At 50.0% G+C, this 23,506-nt stretch overlaps 1 protein-coding gene across 1 annotated transcript in view; it reads right to left on the minus strand.

The window, feature by feature from the left end:
* The window catches only part of OTOG (otogelin), a 77,860-nt gene that overhangs the window by 28,253 nt on the left and 26,101 nt on the right, over positions 1-23,506 (minus strand). The window contains exons 24-33 of the mRNA XM_066360560.1: positions 16,433-16,540; positions 14,457-14,595; positions 12,802-12,936; positions 12,359-12,505; positions 11,948-12,067; positions 9,408-9,524; positions 8,636-8,792; positions 5,977-6,003; positions 3,282-3,449; positions 122-400 (exon numbers count right to left, since the gene is read on the minus strand). Of these exons, the coding sequence (XP_066216657.1) occupies positions 122-400; positions 3,282-3,449; positions 5,977-6,003; positions 8,636-8,792; positions 9,408-9,524; positions 11,948-12,067; positions 12,359-12,505; positions 12,802-12,936; positions 14,457-14,595; positions 16,433-16,540 (1,397 nt within the window). The remainder of the gene's footprint in view (positions 1-121; positions 401-3,281; positions 3,450-5,976; positions 6,004-8,635; positions 8,793-9,407; positions 9,525-11,947; positions 12,068-12,358; positions 12,506-12,801; positions 12,937-14,456; positions 14,596-16,432; positions 16,541-23,506) is intronic.

The raw sequence follows: 23,506 nt of genomic DNA on the forward strand, positions 1-23,506 counted from the left end.
TCTCCCTGTGCCAGGAGAGTGAGAATGCCATCTCTCAGGGGCAACTGGAAGTGGAGTGGGAAGCGGCAGGAAGGGCGGTGACTGAGGGACTGGGGGAGGGGATGGCAGGGTGAGTACGTACCCAGGAGGCGGAAGAGTGTGCCCTGCCGGAACACCTCCGTGTGCTCATACGGCCGCAGGGACAGCGCGGGGCCTGACACATACAGGAAAGACCCAGGCTCCGCCAGGGACTCCAGGGCCACCAGGCCTGCCCGCCACGTCCCCCGGTGCAGTGAGAAGGAGGCATGGTGGTGGAAGGCATCACTGCCCTGCCATTTGGCCAGTTCCAGAGACCCATTGGCTGTGACATGGAGGAAGAAGTTGGGTCTGTCTGCTGCCTCTAGGGACACCACATCCAGGTCTGCAAAGAGCCACATGGGTAAGGTCAGCGCAGACAGGGTTCCAGATGGGGGCAGACCCAGCATCAGTCTGCATTCTCTGTGACACAAGATGGCGCCCCCTGGTGGATTCACTGGGCCTTGCTTCTTCATGCCTGCTCCGTCTCCCCCAGCCCCACTTCCACCTGCTGGTGCCCTCTGTGCCCACCTCCTCTGCCCCAGGGAAGATGGAGGGTGAGAAAAGCCACCCACTGTCAAGCTCCTCCTGTCCTCTCTCCCTCCCTTCCCTCCACAAACATTTTTGAGGACCGTCCGTAGGCCAGGAACAATTGTAGGTGCCAGGGTGCCAGCAGGGAGCAGGACAGAGAGGAACGGCCACCCTGGTGGAGTTATGTTTCATTGGTTGTACTGGACAAGCTGAGGCTTGGTCATTTGCCAGGTTTCAGGTACTCCAGCTCCGTCCTGCTCCTCACAGAATCCCAGAGGGTCAGAGCTGGTGGGACGAGGGGGCACTGAGTCCAACCCACGGATAGGAAAACTGTCCCAGAGAGGGGCAGAGGCTTGCCCAGGGCCAAGAGCTGCTTCTACCTGGCCTTTCCACAAGGGCCCATTTCGAGAGAGAAGGGCTCACTGCTGGGTGGATAGCTCCCCTCCTGCCCAGGACATTCTCCACTCTCTATCTTTTCCCACCATAATCTTTCCCATTCTTCAAGGCCCAATGCAAGGGACACCCCCATGCAGCCACCCTGGATCGCACCTGGAAGGCATTTTCTCTTTTGCTATCGTCCAGTACAGGGATCCCCAAACTTTTTACACAGGGGGCCAGTTCACTGCCCCTCAGACCATTGGAGGGCCGGACTAAAAAAAAACACTATGAACAAATCACTATGCACACTGCACATATCTTATTTTAAAGTAAAAAAACAAAATGGGAACGAATACAATATTTAAAATAAAGAACCAGCAAATTTAAATCAACAAACTGACCAGTATTTCAATGGGAACTATGCTCCTCTCACTGACCACCAATGAAAGAAGTGCCCTTTCCGGAAGTGTGGCGGGGGCCAGATAAATGGCCTCAGGGGGCCGCATGTGGCCCGCGGGCCGTAGTTTGGGGATCCCTGGTCCAGTACCTTGGACACAGTACGGGGGTGGGAGGTGGGGGGTAGAAGGGCAGGATGGAGTGCGGGGGGTGGGGGGTGGGTCCTCACTGGGTCTTCACCCTGCCTTCAGCTACCCACGAAACCCAAGCCTGACCGAGCTGGGGGCTGGCCTCTGGTGGTCCTCTCCACGGTGATGTTCTCCAAGGCCAGGCTACCAACACCCCCTCTGGACTAGACCTTACTTACTAGACTAAAATATGAAATGGAGAACAGAAAATTGCCACTCACAGACAGCCTATCACATCCGAAAGGTTGTGAGACACCCTTCTTCAAACAGGACCACCAGATCTGGGGACCAGCAATGTCTATGGAGGAAGTGTTCTCTTGGGGTTGGTGGGGTACTTCTGGCCCTCCCATGGCTCAGTGCCTGGCTCCTCACTCCCAGGTCCCCTTGTATGGTGACATGATCCTTCCTAGCACCTCCCACTGTGCTCACGGCTCATACCACCACGAACATCACCTATAGCTGGGGACCCTGGTGTGCCTGGAGCTGGGCAGGAGCTGGGGTGTCCCTCCCTTCTTACAAGCCCTCCATGGCTCCCCACTGCCCTCCGCATGAAGATCTACCTCCTGAGTTGAGCTGACGAGTCCCTTCCTTACTCCTTCCCACCCCTCAGGGGAACATCGCTTGTTCTAAGAAGCCTCTCCTGCCTCCCGAAGGTGAGTCCGGGGCTTCTCCTAAGTGTTCCCTCGGGCTTTGTGACAGCCTTTGACCCTGTTTGTCTCCTGGATGGGACTGCAAACTTTCGGTGGGCAAGGTGGTGCCTCTTCCAACCCTGATTTCCCAGTGCCCAGCTCTGTGCCTGGCCTGGGATTGGGACTCAGCGCAAGGAAGGGAAGCAAGGAGAGAGGGGATGGAGGGGGGAAGATGGAGGGGAATAGACCCGCAGAACGAGATAAGTGGCAGGCCCTGAGAATCTGAGAACTTCAATTCTTGGACTGGGATGAACTCTGAGAAGTGTCTGGGTTCAAGGTTCCAGTGGATGCTGGGCCAGGCTGCGTGGACCATCCCTGTGATGAGGAAGATCCTGACTAGATGGGGCCAGCAGGAGTTACAGGGAGAAACCCTAGTCACAGTGGCCACACCCAGAAACACGCACAAATGGCCACAGAAGAGAAGGCTCCCTGGTGCTGGTGACCCGAGGCCTTGGCTGGCCCGAGGCCCAGCACAAACAGCACTCAGGGGTCACTCCCCTCGGGCAGGGTTCGGCCACCACTCAAGCGCCACTGGACTCTGAAGCCAAAGCTAAGCTCCGGGGGTTCGTGGTGGTCCAAGACCCAGGAGGCTCCAGTCTGCATCCCACCTGCCTGGAACTCAGGATCACAACCTGAAAAAGCAAGAGCCCGCTTCTCCACTCACAGGAGGAGTCCCTGCCAGAGTCAGGACAGCGGCCAGAACTCCCTTGGCATTTAAAGTCTATCCAGCCTTAAAAAGGGAGGGGAGCAGAGGAGGAAGAGGAGGAGGAGGAGGAGGAGAAGCAGGGAGTAGGGCTTTTCTGGAGCACAGTTACTGTGTAAAGCTAAGTACAAAGGCGCATCTGGACCTTGGCCCTCCCGGAAGCATCTTTCAGGAAGAAGATGGGAAGTGTCTCTTCCAAGAAGCTAAGAGGCTGACGTGAAACCCTGTCTCAGCTGGAAAAGGAGCACCTGTTAGAGCCCCGAATTCTTCAGCCACTGCAGATGGTTCGGAGCCTCAGCATCTTCCCTCCTCTGACAACCGGCTCCCCAAGAGGGGCCTTACCGTGCGCCTTGGCCTTGTCCAGCGCAGCCGTCAGCAGGAAGTTCACGAGGTCCCCTGGTGCCACATCCTCTACGCTCACTAGGACCATGGCCCCACCTGCCGCCTTCATAGCCACCAGGGCACCACCAGCCACCTGGCTGGCCAGCTGGTAGGGACCCTTACCTAGTGCTGGAAAGAAAGGGACAGTCCTAAGGCCTGCCACCTTGGGCCTTTGCCCACCTCCCATCCCTATCTGCCCACCCTGCCAGAAGTGTCAATAGGGAAGGGTGCCAAGGAGGTGCCCTTGACCACTTCCCTCACCCCAAGCCCTAGGGACCGTGATTTCCCTGAGAAGAAAGGACAGGAACCCCAAGCTGTCAGCCCCCAGTGGGGACTGGCCCTCTGCATAGAGCCGGAATCATTTCCTAGGAAGCCTGGGAACAAGGGTCACCCCTGGGGGTCATCTGGGCCCTCCGAAGTCTCTCCATGGGCCTGTCCCACCACTTGAGACTCTAGAATGCCAGCCACTGCTCTGCTCAGGGTCGCCACTGGGAGGAGATATCAGACTTGGTCTCTGCCCACCCAAGGCTTAGAGAGCTTGGGCTCAACATCAATGTTGCCTTATTCCAAGCACATGCCACTGTTGTGTCTCTTAAGTTCCTGCAGTTGTCAGTATAGGTTGGTTTCCTAGACACTTATAACAGCTTTGTAACTGACCTCCCTGCCTCTGGTGTGCTCCCCACCTCCTCCCCAAAGGACCTGAGTCACCTTCCTAGCCACACTCCCGGCTGGGACTCATCAGTAGCTCCCCATTACCCTCAGGACAGAATCCAAGAGCCCAGCTGGATTCAAGGGCCCTTCATGCCTACCCCTCACCTCCCCACACCCATGCCCCGGCCACACTAAACCTCTCTTGTTCTTCTTGAAAGAACCGTGCTGGGTCCTACCTCATGTCTCCACTCATGCTGCCCCCTGCTCAGAGTAGCCCTCCCATTGTGTGCCTGGCAAATGCCTCCTCACACTCTGGGGCCCAGCTCATCTGCCACCTCCTTGGTGAAGCCGTCCCTGCACCCTCTCCTGCCACACACACACACAGCACCCCACCCACCCTGCACCCTCTCCTGCCACACACACACACAGCACCCCACCCACCCTGCACCCTCTCCTGCCACACACACACACAGCACCCCACCCACACTGCGTTCCACTAGCCCTGGGAGCCAGCACACACTGATTGCGGCTCTTATGAGGGCTCTTGACCTGGGGTGCATGTGTGTTTCCTCTGCTAGACAGGAGACAGGCTGTGCTGGTGAATAGTTAATAATCAGCCCTCAAAAACTGAACAAACAAAACCCCAACTTGTAATGTTTGCTGATTTGTATGGTGTAAATACTCCCACCAGTGGTCAGTTTTAAACTACCAACGGAATGCGGAGTTAGGAACACACGATGGGTTCTAGAGTCGGTGTGGGCCAGCTCCAGGGCACCAATGTGACAGCTCTCGGGGACCACTGGCTCCCCAGCACCCGGCAAGGGCCTGGACCAGAGAAAATGTGGGTAGAAAAGCAGAGCAAGGGATGGATAGGTGGGTGGGAGGGTGGGTAGGTGGAGGATGCTAGAAACAGCTTGTCGTTTGCCAGTTACTGCTACCCAAATGCCACAGAAGAGAGAAAACTGTTCAGAGCTGTCTTGCTGAAATGTCTTGCCTGATGTCAGACAGACAGACCCTGCCTGTCCCAGGGACCACAATTCTCCCATTACAGATTTATTTTTTTAGGGGGTAGAGGTGTTTGGCCATCCGGAGCCCCTGGGGAATAACAAGGCAGGTTGCAGTCCCTGTGAATTATGCTACACCGTGGCCCAGGCCTCACCATTCAAACCCCCACCTGGTGTCTTTGTCTCTAATCCATCCCCTATTATTCCACCTGCTATCCTCTTTCTCAAACCAAAATACGATAATGCAGGTAACTGGACAAGAGGACGAGGCCTTGGGCCCAAACTCACACTGGTCTGCTCCTAGCAGGCGGGTGCCCGGAAGGGATGGGAATGGGGGTGGGCAGTGTCTATCTCGGCCAGGGTCTGGCCCTGGCCCATCTGGACGGAGATCGGTGCTGAAAGCTACTCCCGGGCAGCCCTGCCCCCACAGCCCACCTGGCCCCAGTGATGACATTGACTAATTGGCTCTATCCCGCTGGACACTGGCCCCCCTGGGGTCTTCGGTCATAACCTGTTTTCACCTAGTTAATGCAGAGGTGGGGGCACATCCCGGAATCCCGTGGCCTCGGCTAAATCTGATGATGAACCTGAGCTGAGCCCGGCCATCCTCAGGGAGAGTGGTTTGCACTTGCCGTTGCCAACGCAAACTTCAGCACACCCAGGACGATGTTCCATGGGCTTGAAGAGCTAGTTTATTAAGGTCGTGGGGCAGCCCGCTGGTGCGAATGGGGTTTCTGCTTCCTGTAGAAGCTGCCCTAGGTGAGCACACTCCCCAGGAAGCTGACCTGGCCTGGGCTTCAAAGAGGCCGCGGGGGACAGAGTGCTGGGCACCCCTGGGCCCCACACTGTCAGGGCCTCTCTGCATGATGGTGCCTCTCCCTGCCCATGTCACAGCCCTGCCAGGGACAGCAGGGCCTCAGGAAGGCTGATGCTGCTGTGGCATTAGGACAGGGCTGGCAGTACCCAGCCCCCGAGGCTCCACTTGGGGAGGACGGGCTTACCTTTGTTAAAGAAGTCACAGTCGTATGCTGAAAGAGAGAGAGCAGAGCCTTCTTAAGAAGCTGGAACAGGTGGGCAGAGCCAAGGCCCCTAGTGTCCCAGCTCTTCCTGCCTCCCAAACTTCCAGATTCAGGCATGGACGTTAGATCCAAATATCTTGAGATACAGGATATACACTGGACCCTCTCTGTGCTCCCAGCACAAAGCTCAAAGCCTGGCCCAGAGTAGGCACTCAGCATTTATCAAATGGATGGATGGATGGATGTTAGGCAGAAAATTATGTTTTGTATGGCCCCAAAGGGCAAGAATAGAACCAAGGGGTGGAAGTTACAATCAGAAATGTTGTGGAAGGTCCCAGAGAAATGTAAGCACACAATAGAAGTCTGTCTGCCAAGAGCCTTCAGTGGGAAGGGACAGGCCCTTCAAGATCCAAAGTTCCTGGGTACCGTTTCCATCAAGCTTTTCACAAGCTTCTCCAAACGCGTGCTCAGCGCGCCCTCTAGTGGCCAAGACTACAAACACAGCCTGTTTCCCTGGCTGGCTCCTCAGCCGGAGTCCTCAGTCCTTTGGGGTAAACTGGGAACCTCAATCCCGGAGCAAGGCTATGAACAATCAGCTGGAGAAGCCTGGGGTAACGGTTGAGGAGGAGCTTCTCCATTTAGAGGTATGGTCTCAGAGACCCACCAACTCCACCCAACACTCCCAACCCCCTAATCAACACTATTCCTTTGCATTTGTCATTGCCCTCTGGAAAAAGGACTAGAGGTCAGAAAATTGATTTGCTGTGTTGCTATGAGCAAGTATCTGCTTCTCCTCACCTGTGAACTGGAAAGTTAGAAGCTCTCCAAGCCTCTGGTTTCAAGTGTGTACCAGGTAAATGGCAGGTGCAGCCCAGAGGAGCCATCAAGAGCCAGCTCTCTAAAGTCAGACCGGGGGCACTCTATCTCTCTCACCCACCGCTGTGCATGCTGGGACAGCTTACTCCCCCTCTCTGTAACTTAGTGCCATCCTATAAGATGGGACCACCACTAGCATCTGCCTCATAGACTTGTGACGCCTGGACAGGAGTAAGGCGAGTGCCCACCTCAATGCAATATCTAACGACCCATCAAAAAATCTCAGCAATCAAGATACATATTTTTTATTTAATGTTTTTTAAATTTCAAAACTAATGTAAAATATCCATGATGAATAAAATATCAAAATTTAAAAATAAAGACAAGATCAGTACCAGCGCCTCACTGAGTCATAGTGGAGCCTGAGGCAAAGGAAAAAGCAGTAATATTATTCCTGTCATTATTTAAAATGTTGATATTTTGTTCATTAAAGTTATTGTTACATTAGTTCTGATTTTTAAAACATGTTGTTTGAATATGTAATTTATGCTGTGCCCCAGCGAGGGCCTCACTTGCCTCACCCTAGTCCTGGGCCTGGCTAAGGCACAGAAGGCACGGAGCCGGGCACACAGTAGGGCCTCACTAAATGTGTGCACTCTTCTCCCTCCTGCAGGATCTTCGCCAGAGAAGCAGAGGGAGAAGCAGACTGCAGCAGGACCCGGGGCATCTGCGGCGGAAGGGTCTCAGGGAAAAACAGGCAGGGAAAAGGGAAGCCAAGGGCAAATTCTGCTTCACCTTCGTCCTGAGGTCATCCTGCCTGGGCCACCCAGGCTCAGGACGCGCCAGCACCCATGTCCCCATGAAAAATGACAGCAATAGCATAGAGCGCTATGACAAGTGCCTTACATGCGTTATCTCATTTAAATCCCACAGCAACCTGCAAGGAAGGTACAGTTCTCCTCCTGCCACCCTCGATGACAACTCAGGCTGCAAGCGATGTGCCCCGGGTCACCCCGCTTGCTGGAGCTCAGTTCTGAACCCAGAGAGTCTGGCCACAGGTCTGTGTAATAATCATAGCACCCCCCAAAGTGAGGTGTGCTTGCACCAGGAAGATCATTGGTATGCAGAAAGAAATAACTAATCCATTAATAATTTAAGATGCTATAGATTTTGTTTCATCTTTTAAATATTTACTTTTGTGTCTGCTTTGTGATATACATTTACACTAATGATATACATATGTACATGTATCTACATGTGCTTTTGCGTGTGTGCTCAAACTATTTTTACTTGGTAAGAGTGTGCAACCCAAAGTATTTGCAGACCGCCATTGCCCTAAATATACTGATATCTTGAGCCGCCTCTGATAGCATGTCTCAGCTAACAAAGGCCTTTCACACATACTGCCCCGATTGATCCTCACAATAAACCTAGTGGGACAAGCCTAGTCTTCTTTTTCAGATGACAAAATTGAACCCCAGAGAGGTTGAGTGACTTGTCTGAGGTCACACAGCTCACAAATGGCAGCTCCTGACTCTTCTGGCAAAGTGGTTAAGAACACAGGGTAATGGCCAGGGTTCACTACTAACCTGTATGACCTTGAGCATTTTACTTAACCCCCTCTAACCTGTTTCTGCAACTCTGAAACAGAAATAAACAGTCCTACTTCATAGGGCAGTTGGTGAAGAATTCAATGAACGATACACACAAAGCAGTTGGCACCTGGCACATAGTAAGTACGCAATGAATGCTCGCCAGGGTGATGGTACCCCCAGGCCTGCCCGCAGAGGGGCCCCACTCTCCCCTCGGGTGATCAGACACTCACGGCAGAGACGCGGGGTCCGCCAGTCAATAGCCACCCCGTGCTGGCAGCACTGGTGGGCATAGGCAGACACACTGGCACAGAAGCACTCACAGTCACCGCCCCGGCTGCACCCACAAGTGTCCGTCAGGCAGTTTGAGTAAAACCAAGTGACATCAACCTAGAGGAGGTCAGAAGTCGGCCGTCAGAAGACAGATCCTGAAGCTCTGCCCTAAGCTTCCCGGCTGGCGCCATTCAGCCGTGGGGAGCTGCAGAAGCACGAAGTGACCACAGGAGGCAGCAAGCTGCCCGCGTGGGGCTGGAGCCTAAGCTGTTGGGTCCAGGGCTGGAGGGGTGGCTGAGGAACAGACCCGGGGTATGAACTGCCAGCCAGGGTCAGAGACAGCCCAGGCCAGTCTGACAGCTGCCACCGAGGCCCTGGCGGGGCAGCACGGGGCTGAGCACCAGCTCGCCTGTCTCCACTGCCGGCAGAACAGGCAGCAGCCGAGGCCCGCGTGTGAGGCGGTTGGGATCAGTATTCAGAAGAACTTCCTGACTGGGAGGAAGAGCCAGAATGAGATAGGCTTGAAAGGGCACAGAAGCTGTTTGTCTGGCTGTCTGTCCTGCGTTGTCTGGGCAAACAGGATGGACTGTTTCATCCAAGCGGGCTGGAGGCAGGGGAATGGCAGAGATGGGTCTTACCCCTAGACTGGAGGTGTCTCTTGCAAGGCATGACAGGGGTGGGGATCCCGAGTGGGAGGGCAGGCTCTGGAATGGCCTCACTGGGCCCACTCACCACAGGGTGGCATGTCTCAAACACCTCGCTCAGGAGGACGCTGCACTCCTTCTTGGCAAACGGTTCCCGGAGAGGATTCAGGACGCATGTGTCCCGGGGATCAAGGGTGTCTGGGCACTGAGGACAAGAGCAGGGCTGCTGACCTGCCTACCCTCAGATGCCTGTTGCCTGATGTGGTGGACAGCCTCTTTGAGTGACCCCCTGATCCCCATCTCCTGGTGTTCTCGTCCTTGTACAATCCCCTCCCTCTGAGTGTAGGGGGGACCTAGAGCTTGGTTTAAACCAACAGAAGACGGCAGAGGTGATGGATGGATGTGGGCATGTGTAGGTGACTGCGTGATTATGTTGCATGATTTGGGGAGCCTGTCTTGCTGGAGCTTCTCCCCTGCTGGCTGTGAAGAAGCGAGCAGCCATGTTGGGGAACTGCACATGGCAGGAATGGTGGGTGGTCTCTAGGAGCTGAGAGTCATCTCTGGACAACAGCCAGCAAAAAAATTGAAGCTCTCAGTTCTCTGGCTGCAAGGAACTGAATGCTGTCAACAACCACGTGAGTGGGCAGGGAAGCAGCGTCTCCCCAGCCTGCCCTCCGAAGGAAAGCCCAGTCCTGGCGGACAGCCTGCTGCAGCCTGCGACACCCTAGGCAGAGGCCCGAGTCAAGCCGTGCCCTGACGCCTGGCCCACAGAAACTGGGATGGTGGAGTGCTGTTAAGTCTGTGGTCGTGTTGCTACCCAGCTATAGGTAATTAATACAATTTCCTGATGTCTGCCGAACCTCTTCCCTCGGGCCATTTTCACTAGAGCCCCCTAGGGCAGGGGTCCCCAAACTTTTTACACAGGGGGACAGTTCACTGTCCCTCAGACCATTGGAGGGCCGGACTATAAAAAAAAAACTGTGAACAAATCCCTATGCACACTGCACATATCTTATTTTAAAGTAAAAAAACAAAACGGGAACAAATATCACATTTAAAATAAAGAACAAGTAAATTTAAATCAACAAACTGACCAGTATTTCAATGGGAACTATGCTCCTCTCACTGACCACCAATGAAAGAGGTGCCCCTTCCGGAAGTGCGGTGGGGGCCGGATAAATGGCCTCAGGGGGCCGCATGTGGCCTGCAGGCCGTAGTTTGGGGACCCCTGCCCTAGGGAATGCCCAAAGGGATTAGCAAGAGAGAAATAGCAGTGGTGGGGAGGTGACAGGAGGGGAGCAGTAAAGGTTGGTCACCCACTCAGCCTCTCCAGGATGAGAATGTGGTAGAGTATATACCTTTCTGAGGCTGTGAGAACGGCCTTGTGCCACCTTATGATTACATTGAACTTCAGGCCATGACTAACAGCTCCCCTGCCCCCTGTCTACCTGGGCTCATCTCTGTTACTCCCCAATGGAGAATTTAGGACCTAAGATTATGCAGTCTAGGAAAGGCAAATATGTAACACTCTTATCACTACTCTCCATTGCTGCGCCATGGCAGGCATAACTAATCGGTCAGTTTTCCTTCCAGCTGAGCCTGACACAAGTCTTAGATATTTCTCAATACAGCATCCCTGGCAGCCTCTTCTGACTGATCAGTGTCATCACATGAGGTGAAATTTATTCACCATACCTCTCCTGACTCTCAAGCCCCTTCACAGAGGACCTGAGGAGATGGGACTTAAGGTTACCCAGCAAGTCACTGGATGATCTGAGACAAGAATCCAGGTTCAGTGCTCACAGCTTGGCAGCCTCAGTCAGACATGCCTAGCCCTTTGGGATGCCTCCCTCATTTCAGCCTCTGCTAATATTGTTTCCCTTTCAGAGGTCTTCTCTCTGATACACTCTTTCTTTCCATTTTGGCCTATCCTTTAAGTTCCACACTAGTCCCACCTCCTTCAGGAAGTTTTCTCTGGTTGCCTGACCCCATATGGGGCTCTCTTCGCTTCTCCTCTGTGCCAGATCTAGTGCCAGGCACGGGGGACACAAAGATGGTCGTGACTCAACAAGCCTCACCTTCCTGCTAGGTGATCATCTTGCCTAGGACAGAGATTTGTCTTCTTCTCAGCCCCCACTCTTCCCTTTGAGCCCGGCCAAGGGGAGGTGTATGCACCAATCTGTGAGATGGGATGGTGTGTGTCCCTGGGCCATGGGATAGTCTAGGGCTGGGGGTGCCAGCTCCTGTGAGATGGGATGGTGTGTGTCCCTGGGCCATGGGATAGTCTAGGGCTGGGGGTGCCAGCTCCTGTGGGATGGGATGGTGTGTGTCCTTGGGCCATGGGATAGTCTAGGGCTGGGGGTGCCAGCTCCTGTGAGATGGGATGGTGTGTGTCCCTGGGCCATGGGATAGTCTAGGGCTGGGGGTGCCAGCTCCTGTGGGATGGGATGGTGTGTGTCCTTGGGCCATAGGATAGTCTAGGGCTGGGGGTGCCAGCTCCAAGGCTGAGGGAACAGTCGCAGGAGCAGCCTCACACCAGCGTCCTTGTTCCCTGGCCTGGACGGGTTCTCTCAGCACTGGCCAGGGCCCATCCGAGTGAGGGAATCAGCCAGCTGGGGGAGGCTTTACCTCGACTGCAGCCCAGCTGCTGCCAAATTCTTGGGGATTGGTTAACTCTAAGTTCTCTGGAGTCCTCATCTCATTGATGGTTTTTAAGTCAAAGTTCCCACAGAGTCCTGCCAGCTGGCCCTGAAAAAAGAGAGGACACCACGTCAATTGCAGGCTCTCCAGGGTGGACATGCGCAGAGGCGTTGCCATGAGCTCAGGAGACTGACATGAACCCAGAAGCAACAGCTGGGGTCACAGTATGAAGAGGAATAGGCAAAAGGTCAGAGGAGAAGGAGAGGGGGAGCCCAGGCATAAGGCATGATGCTCCTGGCTCTCCCGTGAGGGGACAGCTCACCCAGGGACAGCCAGTGGCTTGGCTCAGCTCCAGGAAGGAGCAGAGGGCCCCTTGAGGATCACTACTCATATAACTACCTGCCACTGTGGGCCAGCCTGGATGTGCACTGTGGTCCTCTGGTCCCATAAGAGGGTGATGTGCTCCCATGGGAAATGCACCAGAGTGAAGAACCCTGCTCGCCATGTGTGGACCTCCTGCTTCTTGTCCAGGAAGCTTTCAGGACTCTAGGGGGACAAAGGTGGTCATTCCTGAGACTAAAGTATCCCCCAGCACCTGGGGTAGTTGGGCCTGGCTACAAGTCACTGCCCAGGCCCAGGACCTCACCAACTCCCATGCTTTCCTCACACCCTGCCGTTGACCTGTGTTCCTGACCCTGGCCAAGGAATTCAGTCTGGGTTGCTGACTCGATGGCTCCCAGAGAAGTCACTGTAGTAAAGCAACCAGTCCTTAGCCCTCTTCTGTCCCCAGCCCTGTCAGCCTGCAAATTGTCCCTACAACCTGCACCTGCACCAGGCCTTACGGGATTTCCTGAGTCGTCATCAAAGATGATGAGTGAGTTCCCAACATTGATGGAGATAAATTTCCTGCAGATGATGCCAGAGCTGTAGCAGTTTACATTTTCTACAATCACAGAGAAGCTGAAGTCCGATGTGCTCTGAGGAGACACCAAGTTCGTTTAGTGAAACCGGGGAGCGAGGAGGTTCTGCTGAGAGGCACGCAGGGAGGGGGACACGAACTCTGACGTGGTTGTCAATCCACTTCTACTTTTTATTGTTTGCTGTGTGACTTTGGGCAACTCACTTCAGTTCTCTGAGGCTGTTTCCTTTATGGGGCACCTAGTACAGTGTTTAAGCATGTAGTGACTCTCCAAAAAGTACCTGATGAATGAATGAATGAATGAATGACAGGGATGACAGTGGGGGAAGGGGCACTGTCTTACATACAGTGATAATGGTAGGATGGTAGTAGAAGCCTTTCTGGAGGGCAATTTATAGACTTTAAACAACATTTTATGTACATAACTTTTTATAGCAATCTCACTTCTACAAGTCTAGAGATACATTCAGAGAAGTATTCACTGAGCATTTGAATATTGGCAACAACTAAATATCCATCAATGGGGAAATAATAAAACAAACTAGAGGATGTCCTTTCTGTAACATTCAACAGGAAGAGGAAAGAAAAAAGTAGGTACTGACTATAGGAGATAATGTTCAAGGTAGGCTGTTAAGTGGAAAAAAGCAAACTGTAGAAACCTATCCATATAAACTACACAAAGAGCATGTGTGTGTGATGGAAAATGACCTTGCAGGATCCACACTGCGAAGAACGAGGAATGAAAACAGGAACGATGTGAAGAGGAATGTTTGTTTTTTAATATGTTTTTATATTGGTTTAAATTTTGGTGAAGAGCATGGATTAGCCTTGAAATTTAAAAAATAAAATAAAACGGGGGTCTGTGGAGTCATTAAAATTATGTAAAAGACCCCAGTATGGTGTCTGCCCCACAGATAGGACTTTCCATAAAAGGTTTGTGATTTGTGATTATTACTATTAGTACTGATATATAATAAGACAGGCCGTTAGCAAAACCCAGATCCCTCATGTGTCTGAGGCACTCTCCTCCCTACCCTGATGTTACCCTTTTCTCCCTCTGGAGGGCACCATGCTTCTCCCAGGCCCCGCCCCCATCACCACTTCTCTTCCTTCCGGTGCGCTAAAGACTTACAAGTGACTCCTTAAGCACACCAACTCTCAGGTCAGAGTCTTGGTTCAAACCTGACCCAGCTCTGCCACTGCCTAGCTGTGTGACTTTGGGCAAGAGGTTTGCTGTGAGAATTCAGTAAAATAATCCACAAAAAAAACCTCTCAGTAGACTACCATGCATATAATAAAAGCTCAAAAAGCATTAACTCTTATCACAGACAAGGTTATAATGATGAGTGGGCAGGCAGTGGGGTACTTTATGACTGGTGAGCTCCGTCCAGCCTCTAGCTTACTTTTCAGCATTTCTTTCCACCTCTCGATAGCCACACCCCCGGGGCTTGGATCTCCCGTCCGTCCACCCAATCAGCATTAGACTGGCATCCAGAGCATCACCATGCCCTGACAGGTCTGCAGACTCAGCTGCTCTGGGTCCCCTTGGAGCCAGCCAAGCAGACACATCCAGCTCACCTTCACCAGGTGCACCTTGCAGGCACCCACGAAGTCGAACGGGAGCCCATCAAAGGTGCGGTAATGCCGGTCGCCATAGGCCGTGCAGGTGGCAGCACAGGGGTGGAGAGCGCACTGGAAGGAGCCCTGCCGGCACACACTGAAACACAGGCGTCCGGACCAGGTCGCAGGGGCACAGGCGTCCGGACCAGGTCGCAGGGCCCACCCACCCGGGCCCACCCACCCCACCTGAATACCCTTGACAGAGACATTGCCTACGGGGCTCTCACTGTGTGCTTCTGAGCGGGGAGTCAACAAATATCGGCAACTTCCAACAGAAGCCTAGAGGGTGGGATTGTGGATCCCAACTTTATGCAGAAGACACAGGGGTGGGGCACACAGCCTGTGCACAGTCACATGTGTATACATTCATTAAGACGAGAGGAACCCCTCAGTCTAGGAGCCTTTCTTTGGCTCACAGGAGACATAGAGTTCAGGATAGCTGAGTGGTTGGGAAAGGCTCATATAGAACACACTCATCTCGGAAACACCAGACCAGGCACCAGGACACCCAGCCTGACCTCAGGCTACTTTACACAGGATCTTGTACCCAGCCTGACCCCTCTGGACAGTCACTGGAAGTGGGACCAGGACAGGATGTGGGTTCCACTGGATGGGAGGCTCCATTAGAATGAGCTGAGGCATCCTGGTCCTGTCTCCTTCCCCTTCCCATCTCCGCCCATTGTTCTAGCTAATGTGCTTTGGTTACCAACTGGAGAGTGGCAAGAGCCAGGGCTCAGGGGCCCCTGAGATGTCCCCTGGCCCCTGAGGCAGTGGCAGGACTGCCTCCATCCTGAACCACATCGAAGGCTGGAGGAGCTCTCCCAGGACCCTGGAAGGCCAGGCTGGGCCCCCTGCAGGGCTGCGAGACCACAGGAGGCACTGGCAGAGGTGGCCGCAGTAGGACCTGCCCAGCTTGGGAGATGCCAGTTGAGAGCCTTCACTGGTTGTTCAGGAGTTGTAAGGCCTTTGTTATTGGTATAGTCTCCACATTTGAATTATTTACAAAACTCAGGAGACTCTTACCTCTCCCAGAAGCAGAGGATAGGTGAAAATCAGGAAAATAAATTGCTTTAAAAATAACCACCATAGACACCTCTTGGAGCCAGACCTAACTCCCATTAACTCTTCTTTCAAAGCCTGGGTCTCTACCCACTTCCTTCACCCACCTGCTTGGCCCAGAGCAGGCCCTGCAGAACCAGTCCCCTGTTTCCATAGCACCCAATCCAGGTGCACACACTCTCACATATGTATACAGACATCACTACTGTACATACTGTATGAAGATATATTTACATATATACTCACTTTCATATATAGGCATGTAAATATTCATAGGAAAACACAAAAACACATTTACAGATATGTGTTTGTGCACATATAAATACAAATTTGTATACCCAATGAGCATACACACACACACACACACACACACACACACCTTGCACATACATGTCCTCACATATTATAGATGCATATGCTCACAAATATATATAAAAATACCTGTATACATACACAAATTCATAATTATATATGTTCGCTAACAGTTCAGGTTTATGAATGCCCACATATACATATTCAAATACATGCACATGCATGTGCATTCACATATGCACTCTATGCATTTGGATTTTTGGCCATACTTACGTATTTATATAAGTATGCAAACACATCATCCTGATTATAAATGTGTGTGTACAAATTCATATACATGTTTGAACAAATCATTCATGTAAATACAAAAAATAGCCCCCAAAATCTTCCTATGCATATACTTGTATATGTAGGAAACCCTTACAGAGCACACACAAGCACACAACATGAATATGAAATGGTGGGAGGGGGAATGCTAGACTGTGCTCATGACCTTGCATCCCATATTCACCCTCCACCCTTCCCCCGGTAGAAGTTAGCTTCTGGATGGGATCCTCACTTACCAGGTATGGCAGGGAGACATGACCTGGTCCCCAGGGAAATACTCCTTCCCCTTCCAAGTGCATGGGCACTCCTCCGGCAGGAAGCACGCATCCCCATGTCTGAGTAGGCTGTAGGGACACAGCAAGCAGGTGGTCAGGAGAGCACCCTTCCCATTTCTGCCATCTTGGAGGACTCTGAAACCACAGAGATACCTTGGGGTGGCTCTCAGCATTTACCCTAGAAGAGATTGATCAAGTACTCACTACTATCCTTCCAGGGAGGTTCAGAGGTACCTTGGTAACTGGAAAAACCAGACACAGACTTGGCCCAGTCTGGTAGTCTCTGTCATTCATCAGGAAGCAAAGGCTAAAATCTACCAACCACATCCCCCAGGCAGGCTAGATGCTAGTTGCCCCTCAGGCACAAGCTGTATACTAATAAACAGACCATAGTCATAGGCATTGACCCTCCTACCCACGTCAATCATAGAGCAACCAGTAGACCTGCACAAAAGAAATGTTAAATGGAGTTTTTCAGGAAGATGGAAATACAGCTCCTCATGAGGGAATGAAGAGTTCAAAAAATGAAAAAATATGTTGATAAACATAAAAAAATTATCTTAATTTCTTTAAGAGATAACAGCATTGAGAGTAAGAATTATGTTAGTGAATTTTAGGATTTATAACATATACAGAAGTAAAATGTATGACAATAATAAGAATGAGAAGGAAGTAAATAAAAGTATACTGTTTTGAGTATTCCACATAGAATAGTAAAATATTAATTTGTGGTAAATGATATATGGAAGACACATATAAGCTCTAGAAAAACTGCAAAAATACCAAGACATATAATTTAAAATTAATAAAGGAGATAAAATAGAATACTGGAAAATGCTTAACCTAAAAGAAGGCAAAAGAAGTTAGAACAAATAGGTCCTGGCCAGTTGACTCAGTGGGAAAGCATCGGCCTGGCGTGCAAGAGTCCCGGGTTCGATTCCCAGCCAGGGCACACAGGAGAAGTGCCCATCTGCTTCTCCACCCTTCCCCCTTTCCTTCCTCTCTGTCTCTCTCTTCCCCTCCTGCAGCCAAGGCTCCATTGGAGCAAAATTGCCCGGGCACTGAGGATGGCTCTGTGGCCTCTGCCTCAGGCGCTAGAATGGCCCTGGTTGCAACAGAGCGACGCCCCAGATGGGCAGAGCATCGCCCCTTGGTGGGCATGCCAGGTGGATCCTGGTCAGGCGCATGCGAGAGTCTGTCTGACTGCCTCCCCGTTTCCAACTTCAGAAAAATACAAAAAAAAAAAAAAATTTAGAACAAATAGATAATAACAAGATAGTAATATTAAATCTAATTAAATTACATTAAATGCAAATGCATAAACCTTCTAATAAAAGGGAGAAACTGTAACATTAACTAAAAAAGCAAGACCCAACTATATTCTGTTTACAAAAGAGATAATTGAAATATAAAGGCACAGGTAAGATAAAAGTAAAATGGTGGGGAAATACCATGTAAACACCAGTCATAAGAAAGATGGTGTGGCTATATTAACAGCAGACAAGGTAGACTTCAAGACAAGTAGCATTAACAGCAATAAAGAGGAACATTTAATGATAATAAAAAAGTCAATTTATCAAGAAAACATAACAAGCCTAAATGAGCATGCACTAAGTAACAAAGCCTCAAAAAACAAACGAACAAAAGAGAAACCAAAACAGAAACAAAAACTCACAGGACTAACAGGAGAAAGAGAAAAATCCACAATTACAGTTGGAGATTTCAATGCTTCACTCCATTAATGATAGAACAAACAGGAAAAAAAATGATCAAAGACGTAAAAGATTGGAACAACTCTAACAATACTCTCAATCTAATTGGCAGTTAAAGAACTCTCTATCCAATAACAGCAGAATGCACACTATTTTCATATATGAGAAGTTCATCAAAACAACTATATTCTGTACCATAAAAAAATACGTTTCAAAGACTTGAAATCATACAAAGTATATTATCTGACCACAAATTAGAAACCAGGAACAAACAGATATAAGGAAACCTCCAAATATTCCAGAATTTAGAAACATTTCTAAATAATCCATGGATCAAAGAAGAAATTACAGAGGAAATTGGTCCTCTGACAAGATCAATAAAATTGACAAACTTCTAGTTAGACTGGGCAAAATCAATCAATTAATCAATAAAATATTCAAACACCAATATCAGGAACAAAGAAGAGATAGGGCACTGCATACCCTACAGCTGTTAAAAGGAAAATAAGAGAATATTTGCACAATGTTAAGCTGATAAATTTGAACACCAAATGCCTATGAGTAAATTCCATAACAAATGTACAAAAACTTTCATGTACTGAAACATGGCTGAGAGAAATTAAAGAAGACCCCATAAATGAATTGATAATACCATATCTGTGCCTTGGAAGACTCACTAGTGTGAAGAAGTCAGTTCTCTCCAAATTGACCTATTGATTTAACACAATTTTAGTCAAAATCCCAGAGGCTTTTTTGTAGAAATTAACAAGTTGATCCTAACTTTAGGTAGAAATGCAAAAACCTAGAAGTGCCAAAAAACTTTGAAAAACAGCAAAGTGGGAGCGTTATCACTTACTGATTTCAAGACTTACTATCAAACTTTAGAAATCAAGACTGTTTGATATTGGCCTAAAGTTAGAAAAAAATAGATCAATAAAACCAAAAAGACAGTCTTGAAATAGACCCACATTTATACAGTCAATTGATATTTTACAAAGATACCAAAGCAATTCAACAGGAAGAGGAAAGGCTTATTTTTTTAAATGAGGATAGAACCACTAGATATCCATCAGAGAGAAATAAAATAAAACTTGACTCCATTTTACAACATATACAAAATAATTTTAGACAGCTTATAGACCCAAATGTAAAAACTAAAATTGTACAGGTCCTACAAGGAAACGTAGGAGAATATCTCTGCAACCTTGGAGTTGGAAAAGATTTCTTAGGACACAGACAGCACTAATCATAAAAAAAGAAATGACACAAATTAGACATCAAAATTTAAAACTTTTGCTCATCAGAAGTCTTTAGACATACTAAAACACATTAAGTAAAAAAACAGGCAAAACCCAGACTTGAAGAAAACATTTGCAAGACATATGTCAGACAAAGAGCTTGCATCCAGAATATATAAAGAACTTCTACAACTCAATTTTAGAAGTCAACCAAATAAAAAAATGGACAAAAGACGTGAACAGACACTTCACCAAAAAAGACATACAAAAGTGCATGAAAACGTACTTTCTCATTGTTAGTCATTAGGGAAATACAAATTAAAATCTTAATGAGCTATGAATTATATTCTTGCTAAAATGACAAAAATGAAAAAGACTGAAAACACTAAGTGGCAGCCAGCACTCATGCCGTGAGCATGCAAACTCATGCAGACGCTTTGGAAAATAGTTTGGCGGTTCTTTATCTAGTTAAACATAAATCGATTCTAGGGCCCAATTCCACGCCAACGTGTTCATCCAAGACAAAGACAGAGCAGCCTTATTCAAAATAGCCCCAAAGTGGAAACAACCCAAATAGCCATCAACATTTGAGCAGATAAATGAATTACTGTATATTCTTACAATGGAATACAGCTGAGCAATCAAAAGAAACAAACTACTGGAAAATGCAACAATGTGGATCAACCTCAAAAACATGTGCTAAGGAAAGGCAGGCAGATACCCTACTGTGTGATTCTATGGTCAGGAAGGTCTAGAGCTGGCAGAGCCCATGGATGCTGAGGTGAAGAATATGGTGAAGGGGTGGCCGAGGAACCACCTGGAGAAAGGCATAGGGCATGAGGGAATTTTTAAAAGTGACATATATTTTGAGAGGGATGTGGATTATAAGAGGGCAGAAATTTGTCAATGGTTAGCAAACTGTATACAGTACTTAGAATATGTACCTTTTACTGCATATAAAGTACGCTTCGCTTTTTAAAAATTAGAAGGGAAAATAAAAGTGAGGTACTAAAAACTGACTGGCAGCTCCATTTTAAGGGGGTGGGGCCACCATTTTCTTGGGGAATGTCCCAAATGTCAGTTTCTTTAGGTATTTTTTGTTTGTTTGCTGTTTCTCTTGCCTCAGCCAATTATCAAGGAAAGAATTCTCTTTTATCTCCAGCCTGGGAGGCAAAAACTTTGATACCACTAACCTGGAGCCAAGCTGAGGAAAAGGGCTGGGGTCCCAGGAGGCTTTCATTTAATTTCCCTGTTTCCACTCTGTCTCTTATCCCTCCTGGTCCCCCCCACACACACCTCAAGATCAAAGTCTCTAATTTGGTTTCTTTAGAAACTCTCACCACCTTTCTCCTGCTGATGGCGCTAGGGCACTCACAAGACCCAAGGGGGAGGGGAAGGCGGCCAATGGGTTGAACTGCTCCTTACACAGACTTGCAACTCATCTGCCTGACTCCCTCCCACCAACCCACCTCTGAGATTCCTGGAGCCTCCTGTTCCGACAGCTGCCAGCACGAGGCAGGCTGTTCTTGCTGTGCCAGCATCAGCTGCCAACCTCTGCTCTGCAAGGTCAGTTTCTATACAACCACCCTCAATCCTTCTTCAAAAACTATTGACCCATCTTGTGCCACTGTCACCCCACGCCTGTTCTCCTTGTCCCTGAGGATTTATACTTTATTTACTCCATTATCAACATTTCATTGTGATTGTGGGAGGAAGCAGGAATAAAAAGCATGTCTTTAATCCACTATGTTTTCCTTGAAGCCACTTAACCTTTCTAAGCCTCTATATTTTTATGTGCAAAACGGAAATAATGACACCTACCTCTCAAGGACATTGTGAGAATTTAATTATAGACCTGGGCACACTGCCTGGCGCCGAGTAATACTGTTTCCTTGCCCGTCCTTTCTCCATAGTCGCATCAGACACCAGCAGTGGGCTGGCTCATTGCCTTCCACCTTCAGTCCCAGGCCCGGCCTCTGATGCTTCCTGAGCCACTCAGCACCCACTGCTTCCTCTCTGCCCTCGACCGACCTGTGGACACCCCTGAGCACCTGCTTTGTGTCCACCACAGAGGGGAGTATGCAAAGACTGGGAGCTTTGGCTTCTGTCCCCAGGTGCCCTCAATCTGTGTAGCACCTTTTCCTTAACTGTTAAAGGACCTTCTTGTTCTGAATCTCCCTCAGGGACATTTGCAAATACATGGGGTCCAAATGAAAGAAGACAACGCTATCTGCTCACTTTGAGTGCTTGCCACTGTATGGATGAGGAAACTGAGGTTCAGGTGTTAACTGCCTCACCTAGTATGCAGTGAAATCAGGATTCAACCTGATTCAAGTCTGTGCTCATAACCATTGCACTAGATTGCCTTGTGGCCCCGGGGCCTTGGAGCCTCCTGGATAGCCTTGGTAGTCCCTACCAAGTGGCCTGGGGTCCTCTGCAGCAATACACAGCAGCCAGAGATTCTTAGAAACACTATGGAGAGAGGCATGGGAGCAGGGGGCCCAGAGGCCCCCAATAGGGGTTGTTAGGACAGTACTTGTACTTGGGCATCTTTGGGAACCTTATCCCAGCGCCTAGAAGGATGCTCCATCATGCTAGGAAATGCCTGCCCTTTCTTTACACATTGAGACTGTAATAATATCCCTTTGACAAGCCCCTGTGGAACATGTGTAAGCTCCTCACAGGGCATTTGATACAGCACACAAACCACTAGGGCAAATACCCCAAGAGGTGCTGGGGTTGAACACTAAAACGGGGGAGGGAACCAGTGTCCATGGAGACTGTGCAGTGCGGCTCCTTGCAGCCACTTCTCATTTAAATCTCACAAGAACCCTGCCCCCGGCAGGTGTTACTACCCTCAGTTCACAGATGAGCAAACCCAGGCTCAGAAAAATTAAGTGATATCACATATCTAGTGACAAGCATCAAGCCCTCCGGACTGTGGATGTTCTTGGCACAGCGCAGGGACCTGGACTGACCTGTGAAAGGCCTGGAGCAGAGGAGCTGTGCACTGCCCTGCTCAGAGGGGTCCAGCAAACAGCCAGCAGAGCCCTACAGACAAGAAAATTGATGCCCGAGTGACCACATAACTTGTCAAAGGTCACCCAGCCCATTAGAAATCTTCGCATCCTGTTCCTCCCCTTTGGAACCTGGGGTTGGAAAAAGGAGCCCCAGTCTGGCTTCTGAGATCTTCTGAGTTAATTTAGCCCCTAATGTTAGACAGTGCTTTAGAGCCTTGCTGCTCAGCGTGTGGTCCCCAGACCAGCGGCATCAGCGTCCCCTGAGAGCTCGTCAGACAGGCAGGGGCTCAGCGGGAGACTCGTGTGCACATTACCGCTTAGGGGGTACACACACCCACAGAGACCCCCCCAAAACACCTTCACAAGAGGGGCCTCACTGACGCCTCCATTCCTCAGTCCCCGCTGGGAAGGAGCCCTCAGCCCTCATTTCACAGAGGAGGACCTGTTCACACATGAGCCCGGCAGAACCGAGCCCGACTCTCCCGCCCCAGTTCCACCCGGCCTCTGTGGCCTTGCCCCCATGCTTGGCAGTGAGCGATCCTCAGTTCCTGACCCCAGAGGCCCTGTCCTCGGGTTCGTGCGTACCACGACAGCGCTACAAAAGGCCTTCAGTGACAGACACTCTTCACAAGATCCTCTGGGGCCTAAGTAACAGCAGATGGTAGTTGGGCCCAGGATCCTGTGCTGGTTCTTGAGCCCTCACAGGGTTTCTTGCGGAGGCCCTTGCCTGGGAAGGGATAGGCTCGTAACCCACATTATGACCTCTGTGTAGGGGACCAGGCCCCGGGCCTCACAGAGCAGCACACTCTAGTCAATGGGCAGGGTTTGGAGTAAACAGACTCCATAGCTCCCAGGGCAGACCATTTCCCTCCATCCTGCCCCAGGCCTCAGTTTCTTCATCTGCAAATTAGGAATAATAGTATTTCCTCCCTTTCTTCCAGGGATGCTCTGAGACTGAAGGGGATAGTAATATGCCCTTCATAACAGGGAAGCTACAACCAACTAACCTAGAAGCCCTGATTGCCACACCCCCTCACTTCCCTGGGCTGCCAGGCCTGGCCCAGG

This window comes from Saccopteryx leptura, chromosome 1 (assembly GCF_036850995.1).
Source record: "Saccopteryx leptura isolate mSacLep1 chromosome 1, mSacLep1_pri_phased_curated, whole genome shotgun sequence".
In the NCBI taxonomy this organism is placed as follows: Eukaryota; Metazoa; Chordata; class Mammalia; order Chiroptera; family Emballonuridae; genus Saccopteryx; species Saccopteryx leptura.